The 13,142-nt window shown below is 40.2% G+C and overlaps 1 protein-coding gene across 2 annotated transcripts in view; it reads right to left on the bottom strand.

The window, feature by feature from the left end:
- Positions 1–13,142, bottom strand: part of RASA3 (RAS p21 protein activator 3) — a 135,113-nt gene that overhangs the window by 78,620 nt on the left and 43,351 nt on the right. For both annotated transcript variants that reach the window (XM_074815213.1, XM_074815214.1), the window contains exon 3: positions 4,351–4,454. In XM_074815213.1, the coding sequence (XP_074671314.1) occupies positions 4,351–4,454 (104 nt within the window). The remainder of the gene's footprint in view (positions 1–4,350; positions 4,455–13,142) is intronic.

Raw genomic sequence — 13,142 nt, 5'->3', positions numbered from 1 at the left:
CAGCTTTGGAAGTAGTCATTAACAAAAGCACAGTCACCTCAAACAATTTTCAATTCCAGGGTGTTTTTATTCTGTGAGAGTGTCCATGAGCTATGATTTCATTTCATCTGCTTTAGACCAGAGCAGCTAAGTTTAACTACCTCCAAAAGCAAATTTGTTTTATTGCCTTACTTCACTTCAACTCATCTAGTATTAGTAAGCAGGAAGACAGTTACAACCTGCCAGGATACAATGGCCACAAGAGTTTCAATTTGTTGTAGAACACACCTAACAACCCCTATGAAGGTGACTTACAGCAGATCAGTTATAGCAAATGTAATTAACAGAATCACTTGCTAGTCTTCTCCCTGCTGGCTGGCTGCTCCTTCATGGAAGAGCTTGGGCATTTCACATCTGTGCTTTATTCAGAACCATTCCATCCCCATCACAGCACAGCAACCAAATCTGCCCCTCACTCAGGAATACCACAACCTTACAGAGGAAAGTTCTTACTCCCCAGTGCAGTACAGGGGCCAAGACTGGATACAGTGAATTTACTTTTTCCCCCTCAGACCTTCACAGGGGGTGCATTTTGTTCTGTTCAGGTTCCTGCTTAACACAGATGTTAGTAAAGCAGTTACATGCATCTGTCACCAAAACAAATGAAGTGCTGGGGTGAAAAAACCCGAAGGTGATTTGTGATTTAAGCAGAGGATAAATAATTGTGTACTTCTCACCTGAAGGGCATATGATATTAACTATTCTCTCAACCAAGTGTTAAATGACTTGGTGTGGCACATTTCCTGTTTTTTAACTGATCTGTATGTTGAGGTCACGGCCTGAACTGTTCATTACACACCTAGGAGAACCAGCTCAGGGCATATCATGGAGATGATTTCTTCACTAAATCTAGCTCAATTATTAAAGGGTGAGAAAAGCCTTCTGTCCCACTGTATTGACACAGCCTGCGTCATTCAACATTTCTAAAAAGCTGAAAACTAAATATCAAAACATAATCATTAAAGAACATATATTTACATTTGCCTTATTTAGCAGCACTGCTATCCTAATATTCCTTCTACTGCATTCAGCCAGAGGTATCTTTTTTCCCATTACTACTGGAGGGGTATTAACTGACAGCTTTTCAAGTTAACCCCATCTCCTGAATGTTTTCCTCACTGTAACAACTAGATGGAAATAGCTATCCTATATATTATACAGACACATCTTCCATCAAATTGGCCTACTACTCCTATTTGATCACTTGGAAACAAATCTAATTTTAAATAGAATTTACCATTACTTTCAGTAGTACACTTCCTACTCAAAGCATCTCAACATACTATATAAATCAGTATATAAACTCTAGCCAGTAACAGTCAAGACACATAATATCGATTAAACAACTTAAGACTAGATTACTTCCACAGTAACTGCATATTTGCTACATTTTACTTAAAAAAGACAAATCTTATTTCAGATCCACTGAGCTCTTCATTTTCCTCATTATATTTGCATTTCAACTGGCATCCAAGATTCTGCCAAGACACAGTTGTTCAAGAGTTGTATCTGTTTAGCTAACAAAAACCTAGATGACTTAGCAAATTATGATTAGGAAAATGCAAATGTAATAAACAAACATGCACACTCAAAGATATCTTTATCTGCACAATCCTCTCATCCTGTATGCCAAAATACTACAGTATGTTCCAAAACGTATCTGCTACACATGTGTTCCAGTTTCTGAATTTGTTTTGGTTCTCCTCGGAAGCTTTTGTCAAAGGTTTCGGGGGGTTCTTGTTTTTCATTTTCTTGCCCCCACTCCTTCCGCTTTTCGTGGCTTCAGTGTTCTCGTCTGTCACCCACTGAGTTGCATTTTGGATGTTAAAGAATTTACCATCACAAACTTGTATTTTATATTTGAATAAATAAAAGCATGCCTACCCCGAGCTCCAGTCACCCTGGAAATAAGTACTATAACACCAAGAGAAAGTTCTGGCAATACTAAATAGTGATTCAAAAGGAACTCTGTTAGCCAACCATCTTCAAAAAATATCCACTTGTCAAATTCTCACTATTTTGACACACATGCACCCTGTTCTCTCTCTGTCTCAAAACCCCCTCAAAACCAGTCAAACAAACAATGCAAACAGATGTCTTAAACATACCAGATCACACAGGAAACACAGGCAAATTCACAAGCTCAGTAACATCTGAACTTAAAATTAGTCTCCCTGGATGGAAAACAACCCCCAACTGGCTTCTCTGAGAAAGTTCATTGCTGGGGTTCATGAGCACGGGTAACCACATTTTCTTCAGCAGAAGTGTCTCATGATGACATAATATAACAAGCAATCTCTGTAATGCAAACAATGGGCCCCTATTTGCAGAATTCGGCAGTTCAGCGGAAAAGAGCTTATTCTAGCACTACTCTGACCAATCTTTTTCAGTAGGGACCTCTTCCAAACTTCCCTTACTCAAGCCTCTTCAAGAAAAGGCCTCAAGACTGAGCTAAAGATACACATAGAGCAGCTATTTCATTTAAATATTACAGACTTTGTTCCAAAGAAAGAGTTCTATTTCTCAAAAAAACCCCCCACTATTTAGCTTTGATGCTGCTGACTCCTGTTCAATAGGAACTACTGAAAATAACCACATGCAGTTACTCCAGAGCACTGTTTCTCTTTCCAGAACATTTTCCTATTACAAGCATAACTTAGAGAGTTAGTATCAAAGTGTCCGTAACTCTGATTTCCTTTCTTCTCTCCGTTGCTATTTATCACACTTCCACATCTTTGAAATGTTCTTCAAAATATGCCTGTGATAAGGAGGGAGAGGAACAGGAGGAGGAAGAGGTAACAAAGAATAGAAACCTGATCAATCATTTGAGCAACAAAACAAGTCTCTGTATCTTCTGCAAGTCCTTTTCATGAACTGCTCACTCCCAGTACCTTTAAGACAAGATTATTCTAGCAGCTCCTGAAGAATTCCCCTACAATGTCAGAGCTTGATTATTAAAACAGGAACTTAGGAAACATGGAGAAAAGGAGACAATTTTCACTCCTCTATCTGCAATTTCATGGGTCTGGCTTGTGTTAAGTGTTCAGAGACCCTTGTTCCAAAAGAGGGAGCAAAGCCCTGAGCAAGAAAAACCCCAGTCCATGGCCTGTTCATGGGTCACTGCAGCTGCAGAAAAACGGTGACACACAGGAGAGCAGATGAGGCAATTTCAACAATGAAAACTCATCAGTTGAAAGAAAGGAGGTATTACTTTCATGTTACAAGGGGAAACTAGAGATTAGAGAGACCAAAAGGCTCACTAAAAAATCAGAAACTGACCCCCTCCTTCCCAGGATGCTAGATGCTGTACACCCATGAGTTAGGGACATAAAGAGAATGATGACCCAGTTTCATAGCTCATATTTAAAAAGTAAAACAATAATTTAAAAGCTAGTGACTGCATGATAAACTAGTGTAATGTAAAGATATATACAAAGAGGTCTGCACCACCACCCCATGCACTTAAACGTTTACAGCATTATACAAACTGGTGCTCAACATTAGACAACTTCCTCACTACAAGCTCTGCCAAGACATACATACCTCATTGATATCTATAGTCATGTTACACTGGAATTAGAAAACTGGTAGTCATACACAACTTATTTCAAAAGTAAGAGATGAAAAACTGAAAAAAGTCAAAACCGTTAAAATGACTTAAAGTGGAAACTGTTCCCCTCAATAACAACTAGGCTTTTACAAGACTTGTATCCCTGAAGAGATAAATGGAGTGTCATGCAGTTTGCTGCAGGTGAAATGCATAGGAAATAGCATCTGGAAAAGCAGAGATCTTGCCCACGTCAAACAGGCACTGGAAGTCTTACCAAGTTATTCTGTAGACAAAAGCTTGCTCTGATACTCTCTATGAAATTCTGTTATGATTGTACTGTGGTTGCCTATGACCAGTAGCTATTACTCTGCATGTCATTAATGTAGTCATAGTTTAACAATACTGCATGCAGGAAAGTGTAATGAGCCCTAGAAAACTGCAAGACTAAAGGCCTTGCATTTAGAAAGAAAAAATGAAGAAATTATTTTGCCAACCTTTAAACAATGCTTTATTGCCTATTTCAGTTAAACTGCAATCTGCATTTACTATCGTAACAGACAGCATTTATCTCCCAGCCTTTTTTATAATATGTAATATTGAAGACATTTTTGTTACTTGACAAAAAAGGACAATACTGAGCAGTATTTACCACTATCATTGCCAGTCCTATCAAGACCCCAACTCATATGACTACATATGATCTACAGTTAAAATCCAAGAGAAGTAAGTGGTAAAGAATGTAATAATTTATGAACACATACCTATGATGGAATCCCTTCGAAAAACATCTCTGTCAAAAATATAAAATGACAGATGGCGAAAGGTCCGAGGAATTTCACAGTAAAAGTCTTCTCCATAGAAGGGGCTGGGTAAACAAAAACAACATACACATAAACACACACAAAAAAAAAGAAATTAGTGTTGGTATCCTCAAGGAGCCAGCGTGTTTATACTTCAAAACCAGAACATCACTCTGGACTGTGAAGGTCTTTCCCACCCATGAATGTGCACTTTCAAGCACTGTTCCAACTTTGACTCTTCCCACCTATCTTAAATGCCCACAGAACAGGATTTCTTAATGTACAAAAAAGAACAGATACTTTTTTTTAATCTGGAAAACAAATGTCCCTAATCAAAGTGGGCAGAGACCATATTATTTGTTAACATACAGTGCCATGAAGGGTGGAGAGAATGCTGCCACACTATGCTTACAATAGACCATGACAATAGAGATCACAAAAGTATACACATGAACAGGATGAGCAAAATACAGTGTGGTTCCTGGCTGCCTTTTTTTTTTTTTTTTGCCAACAGCCATTGCTTCTTTTCCCTGCAAAGTTTCTTATTTAAAGTCAGATTTAGTCAACTGATGGTAACTAAGCCTTGGAGCTGGCACGATGCTTGTTACTTGATAGCACTGCATCTCTGTCTATTTTTGCTTACTGGAATTGTATAGAATAAGTTCTTTTACAGTAAGACCAGATTGGAGAAAAAAAAAAAATACTATGTCAGCATGAAAAGCTCTTTAGAGACTTAAGGGGCTTTCTTTGGATCCTATCAATTTAAATGGGGAAAAAAAAAAATCTCAGACACCCAATAGAAACCCTTCCAGATTCTCTCTATCCAATTATATGGTTAAGGATTTACTCCTAAGAACTATAAGCATATATCAACATTATTTATTCATTGACAGTCTACCATTTTATCCAGACTTTTCATTCCAAGTCACTCATGCTTCAGTAGATCTAAATGAGTGGATGCAATTTGAGTCATATGGACAAATCCACCAAGCACTGGCGATATAGACTTAAAAATAAATCTAATTCCAACAGACTGAAAGCCAGCAGGTTTTTTTCTTCCCCTTTTAAACACAGGCTTCCTCATTGTCTTGGCTAAGCACAAAAATGGGAGAGAGAATTGTGCTATAGCTTTTACCATTATCAAAGGCTTTTTATGTTAGAAAATTAGATATCCAAAAATTATTAACAGTTCTTTGCACTAACTTTAAATTTTTCAGCATTTTGTCAGGTGAGGTTATTCCTTTGGCTTCTTTCAGGATATTTTACATCACCATACACTTCTGCTTGTATTTCTGCCTATAGTAAAAATACACTCCCCCAGAACTGCCACATTCCCTCAAGAGCTAGCTGACAAATCTCACTCAAAACACACAGGCACTGCAAATTAGCTAGCCACTCGGTGTTTGAAGGGAGTACGCCACATTAATTTAATGAAGTCCAGAGACATCACTCAATATTCAGTAAGAGATTATTTAAGTCACTACTCCACCAGCCACGTGGAAGAACACATATTGGATAAACAACAAAGCCCAAGGCATACCCACAGGTTAAACTTCCACCACTGAAACAGTTTCCCATTCCTTGGAATAAATGCACCCAGCCGTAAGTTATGGCAACTAACATGAGCCCCGCTCAGTCATCCCTACTGTGAAGGCAGGGGAGAAAAATCTAACAGCTGGAAATGGCAGCTGATTTGACTGTTTGTCCCCACTGCCCGCTCTGATTCAGCGCTCTTGGTTATGTCCTCTTTACCCATTCTGCTCTGAAAGGTATTATCTGGAATCAAGAATTCAGCAGCCACCACTTGCTTCAGGCACAAAATACATAAGTTCTTTGGTACAAGCAGCTTCTACCAAACTGGGAGCTATCTGACTGTCCCAGCAGCCATGCCTCTGCTGGCAGCCCTGAGGGCCTCATTCTGTGTACATCACTTGGTGCAAGTTTTCACGCACAGGCTTAACCCAAGGGGGCTACACAAATGCATAAACATTGCCCAAATATCTAGTGCACTATACATGCAAAACACATGCACCGTTCCGAGCCCTAATGCTCTGTTCAGCCATAAAATTGTCCTTTCTGCTGGAAGAACACGACAGATGAATTTACTCACTAATGACCTTAGAATGAAATGATACTTAATGAACTGTGGATTATATACCCAATCCTCTACCAAGATTACAAGGGAAGCTTCAGTAATACTGGAAGTCTAAAGTCAACATAAATACAAGCGAGACTTACACTGAGCATACTTTAATTCAGTTCAGCTGATTTTGGGGGAAAGAACAGGGAGGAGCCAACAACTGGCGCCCTTTGGCAAGTCCCCTATTAATGTTTGTCACTGGTGGTAGTCAGGTGCAGAAGATAACCAAGACCACACACCACAGCAAAACAAACATGAGATTCAGAAAAGCAGAGTGAACAACAGGAAGCATCTAGTCCAATACATGGTATCAGACAAAGACTGGTTAACAGAAGAAATGCTATGAAGGCTGACTTAGCCATCCAGGGACCGCATCTGGTCACTACTTTTAGGCACAAGGCTTCTTAGCCAGAGCAGTGCTTGCTGGCTGGTACTCTTCCCAGGCTACATCATTAGCAGCCACTATCAACAGAAGAGAAGCTTTGTTCTGCTCTTGGCTTTCCCCCTCCAAGATCTTGCACCCCTTGTAGATTCACCACCACTCATCACTCAGGTAACACCCCTGAGGTGCATTGCCACCTTAATATAAACAAGCAGATTTCCAACACAAGTGCACTCAATCCACACCTGAGAATTAGCCAACAAAGTTAATTGTATGGATACACATCAAGATAAATCTGATAGCCCGCCCCCCCCCCCCCCATCTTGTGTAGCTCTGAAGAAGCAGTATCTTCTTTCTGAAGGAATCAAAAGTAACCACACAAATGTTTCCAGCTTCCACTTAAATGTGTGCTTTTCCTCCATGTATCTCTTCAGAACAGTGCTTGCTTTGTCTCCCATCCAGACCTGAAGAGCAAGAGGATGCAGCAGTCAAACCCCATGATTTACTTCCCAAGTTAACTTATCTTGAGCATGAGCCTCAGGGCTCCAGAATGTTGGGGTTTTTGTTTTGGGTTTTTTTTTTTTTTTTTTCAAACGAACAGCTAAATCCCTCCCTCAGTGTCCTCTCTCTCCCAAAAGCTGGAATTAGTCTGATGAGGCTTCAGCAAGTACTTTTATTTTGACATAGCAATTGATAAAAAGCAGCAGCATCTGCCTACACAGCCCTCAGGAGTCTGACAAAATCCTCCAAAACAAATACTAGAACTAGCCCAGCTGAAAACTCAAGAATCTTTCAGAACAAGTGAGTTCAGATTCAACTTCCAGGTTTTGAGTTAAGCTTTCTTTGTAGATTAACCAACCCTACACTCAGGAGAAATTTGAATCATTCAAAGAGGAGGAGAAATAATGAGGGGCCCCTCCCCAACCTTGCAGCATAGGCTACACATCAATAGGGCCACAAGGGAAGAGCACAGACGAGACCAGTGTAGTCATTATTTCAGTTTCTTCTGGACTTCAAACAAGTGATGGGATATAACTGCTGAGAGCAGGATCTTGCAAGGACAGAAACACTGGACATCTGCTGTAAATGCAGTTCAGTTCCTTCCAAGCTGAATATAAAAGCATTTTCAAACCTGGCTTCTTCAACAAAGACTACTAAGTTTAGAACAGTTTTACTAATTTCTGTTTAGTTTTGCTGTCACAGAGATGAGCGGAGTAGCATTGCAGGCATCAACTACTCTTTAGTTATGAAGTGGGACTTGTTCTGAAGTCTCTGTCTCTTGTTTTCCTGATGGAAGAAAGGAAGACCTGTACCAATTTTTAAATCTTTGCTCCAAGCTTTCAGGCACACAAGGACCTGACTCTGTAGCCTTCTACTCCACATACCCTTGCACTTCACAGCCCTTTCACACCTCTTTTCCAGGACATACCCATCACCTTGCTATGCTCTGCAGAGGGAAGCTCTACCTCAGCAGTCCTTTTCTCAGGAAGCACTGGCCTCTTACTGCACAACTTTCATATGGCCCCTACCACGGACACATACACTGATCAATCCCTCCTCAGGACACTCCCTAGGATGCTTCCACAGCTCTCCTGACAGAAAAGACACACATATACACACAAAAAAAAAAAGGTTAAGTAAAAGCATAGGAATGGTGCAATGGATTTGAATCTCCAGGCATGCTCTCCCCTCACCAACAATTTGCTTGTTCTGAATGCTCATAGGAGCAGGAATACCAAGAAATCAAACCCCAAAAGTTCCCTCTAGGTATTGTTTCACTCACATAGAGCTATCCAGCTTAGAGCCCTTCCAATCTGAATTTCTGAATCTCTTCTATGTGTTTTGGCAATTGATATTTTCAGGAGGAGACAGGGAATGAGAAGAGTAACAAATTACTGTGTAGATTAAGTGGAATGAAAGCAAATAAGAAAGAGAATCCTCATGTCAAACATGATGAATGGGAACTTCTTCCCCTAGAAAACAAACTTGTTCATTTTTACACGTTTTACTAAATTCCAGAAGCATACTTGCAACTTTAATTCCATACCTTCAGATACCTACTGAAATCATCAAAATAATATCAACAGAGAGGAACAAACTTCGTAAAACAAGACTCAGCAGAGAAACATTTCTTTAGTTTCAGTCTGTGTTGCAAAACCTCGTGCTTGTTTCTCAATACTTCGGATTTGCTAAAGCAGTTTTGTTTTTGTTTTGGCACCAGTACTTCAGTGGATGAAGTGAAAGAGTTGCATCATGAATAATAATGAAACCCCTCAAACCAGAATTCTTTGTGTATGGACTTTTTTTTTAAAACTGCTTTTGTGATTGAAAGTAAGGACTATTAACATGCCACAGACAACTCCACATCCTCTATTTTAAAACGTTTAGAAATACTGGATTCATCCTGCTCTATGAACTCAAGACCACAGTTCACACTGCCATGTGAGTGGGAAACAAAATCAGTCTGTACAAAGGAGTACACTTGTTTGTTTCTACTACTAAGCTTTTTCTACTTCTTGGCTAATACGCTTTATACTATGCTTTGCAGCATATGTAAAGGGAGTAGAGAAGAGAAGGTTTATTCAAAGCAGATACAGCAAGCCAAATAAAATCTGAATACACTTCAGTCTCCTACTAGACATAGAGCTACAAGACAACAGGCAAGTAAGACAGGCTCTGTAAGAGCCAAAGTTGGCAGATGTCATGTAGCTTTCTTACACCATTTATTAAAAATACCTAGTATTATATTTGAAGCACAGATTTGGCAGAGAGCATGCAGCAGGAAGTATATGGCACAAAAGGCAACATCTAAATCCAAACACACCACTTATGCCCGCTGTTAAGCCTGCACTCGATAACAGACATCCACCAAGCCTAACCAAGTTTTTCGTCGTGTCACTGTGCAGAGACACGCAGATGGACAGTGCTGTGCTATGGCCACAACCACTGCTACCACACAGAGAAAAAATAAAGCAGCGTGTATTTTATCAACCCTATGCTCGGAAGAGACAGACAGACACATGAGCTACAGTTATCATCCTCGCTTGACAGTTGCTGGTTTGGCTCAATGAGGCTTACAGGGATTATGATAACTTTAAGCAGCAGCCGTTTGGCCCCTAGTCACCTCCCAAAATATTCTGTAAAACGACACACACAAACAACAGAAGTCACATTACAGCTGCATTTACTTTTTTTTTTTTTTTAATCACTCAAAGCAGCCTACAACACCAACAATTGTTATTCACATGGGTGGCTTTTGTGGGGATAAACGCTCTCATTCATAAACCCTGCTTTGGGTCTCAAGGCTCACTTCATTCTCCTCCTTCCATTAAGTCTTGCTTCCCTTCCTGGCACCCTTCCCAGCTGTATTACTTCCCTACACAACCATACAGTCTTTGCCTTCAATAATATCCCTGACCCAGCTCAAGTTGTACCCATACCCATCTTACCTCCTTCCCTTAAAGGCTTGGGGTGTTTCAGAATTTAAGTCTATTGATGTTAGGAATTCAAGCCACAGTTAGATGTAGTCAAGTGCAGAAGATGGCAGTCCCTGGGGCAGACAGCACACTGAGGAGTGAGCTGGGAGCATGCAGGAGAGAAGCTGCAGAACACGCTGCAGCATCAAGCTCAAGGCCTCTTTACTTAAGGCCTCTGGACTGGGGGAGCTGTTATTTCAAGGAGGTGAGCTGGCAATGTAAGAATATGAAAGTAGCTAATGGAACTAACTCAGATACAACAGCTAATTTTGGTGACGCTCCAACTAAGGGAAACAACTTTGTGTTTAAAATTTGAGAAATGGCCTGCATCCAAGATGTTATCGGAACACGAGAGTTTAGCTATGCAGCCATGAACTTTAAGCATAGGAAAATAAAGGGTTTAAGCAAGTCTAGAATTAAAAAATAACAACATTAAATATGGCAGCAGAATTACTTAAAGTTCTGAGAGCTACTGATTGAATTTGTTACCTGATCTAATACTAAAACAAAGAGACAGCAACCTCTTGAGAACAGCCTTAACCATGAACTCACAGCACATTTCACTATAGACTCACAAGCATACTGTAGACTTACAGTTCTCACAGTTACCTTCACTGGAGACTAGCAAAAATGGGGTGAGGAAAGTGCCTCTGGCTTCATTTGCCGTTTCATTCAGGCTTTGATCACTATGTTTAGCACGTGAAAAATTCCTCAGTGAAATAGTGGAGAACTAAATAATCACAGACTCAAGACACTTGGCTCATGTCTCTCTAAAGCACACGCTGTCAGCCATTTGATTCTTAACATACGACAGTTTTTGCCTTTATTCATATCCTTGAAACAAATTTAGAGATGTCACATTCCTTCCATTCTTCACCTATGATTTGAGAAGCTGCCTTGATTTCCTGTTGCAGCTGACACTGCCCTTTAAGTGAATGGAAACATTTGATGCAAACAGCAAAGGCAAAGTCAGTCTTAATGCCACCAAGCCAAGAAAGTTTATCCTCGGGGAAGATCTGTAGCTAGGAACAAGTCCTGGATGGTGGAGCCTCAAGTTTGAAGCTACTTATGGAGGAAGCTAAGTAGTTGGTTCAGCAAAGGAAATTAATAGGCAAAATTCTTGTCAGGCTGTCTACTTGCAGCTCAGAGCTAAAGAAAAGTTGTAGATCTGTACATTTAAAAAAATAGGAATTTTCACACATTCTTCAGTACTTAAAATACATGAGTCCCTTCACATACATCTCTGCTAGGTTATATGGAATGGATCCAATTCTATTCAGTGCCTTTGCGGACGTTGGAGATATATATATATATATATTTAACAACAAATACAAAACAGAGAAGCATATTAAATCCTGGCTTTAACTGACCTCTCCCTCATATCTTATGACTTGCATGTGACCTTCTTAGAATTTACTTGTGCCAAGGAGTTTATGAAAACAGTGGTGCTTGAAGAGTTCAAGATTCTCTTCCTGGGAACCTGGAGAGCTTGCTCTGACCAACCCACGCATTCACTGTGCTTGTCCAAAGATCCCCAGAGAAGTTGGAAGACTCTGAACTGCCCCACATAAACAGTACTTTCACACTGCTCTGTGGTTTCATAGAAAGGCCTGCCCATGTTGTAACCCTTGACATGTTTCAGTCAGATGCTACCAAGTTATCCTCACAGCAGCCCTCAAAATCTTCCAGCACAAGGCAGCAGTACCACCACCCAGTTTAACAGAAACTAATAGAGGCTGGATGGCAGGAATGACTTAAGTTCCTGATTGTAATTTATGAGTCCCACCTGACTGCTAAACAGAGAAGTTAAGGTTCACCATGCTGGCTGCTCTCAGTTTTTGAGATGCAAACTTAGATAAAGGGCATCAGACTCACAGAGATTCTCTTCAGAGCACTGGTACAGGCACTGGACTGGGCAACAAGATGTGCTGGTTCAGTTCTTAAGAGTTCTGAATGACTCAGGCTTTGTTGATTTAAGAGGTTACTGCTCTCGGCTGTCTTCTCATGCCTCTACCGCAGCCTAATAAAATAAAAATCTGTTGCCAAAGATTAGGACGGAGCTCAGGGAAGCAACTTCTTACACTGTCCCAGTATAAAACACAGGAGATCATGAGTCAGAGTCTGAAGGCTCTGCCACAGATATCCTAAGCAAGCCAGAATTCGACATTCATCCAAGTCCCTCTGGGAAGGAGAGATAACTGCTTCCTTTCTTCCATTTGCCAGTTCTATTTAAGCTTTACATCAGGAGAAGGCCTGCCTAGAAAAATACACATTTCTGCAGTGCTTAGTGGAAGCTTAATGAAGTTCAATTGAGTGAAAAGAAAAAGAAGGAAAAAAAAAAAAACAAGCCCTCCTTGAATTCCCCAAGCACACAAGATAATGTTTCAGCATGACTTTAATTATAAGCCTTTTCATACAGATAAAAGCCAATTAATACAGATATGTTGGAAAAGATATGTTTCTCCAGGACAACTCTGATGAGAAGACATTGTTTCAGAGTCAGTAGTGCTAGGGCTGCATATGAAACACCGTTCAATTCAAATATTCACACAAAGCATTTTATTTTTCATAGACTACATGAAAATCATTTTCTGAGCTTACTGGAAGATGGGGGAGTTACCAGTGTGAATGAAAATACAGGCAATTCTTAAAGCTTCCTTTACAGTAAGCCAGCCCTGTGTCAGCCATGAAGTGATAGGAAGTAGAAAACAGGCATGAGCAACAGAGCAGAGCCAGTGTTCTCCCCTTCAAACTA

This window comes from Strix aluco, chromosome 2 (assembly GCF_031877795.1).
Source record: "Strix aluco isolate bStrAlu1 chromosome 2, bStrAlu1.hap1, whole genome shotgun sequence".
Taxonomy (NCBI): Eukaryota; Metazoa; Chordata; class Aves; order Strigiformes; family Strigidae; genus Strix; species Strix aluco.
Note: the sequence above shows the minus strand (reverse complement) of the source record. Positions and strands in the feature narration are given on the sequence as shown.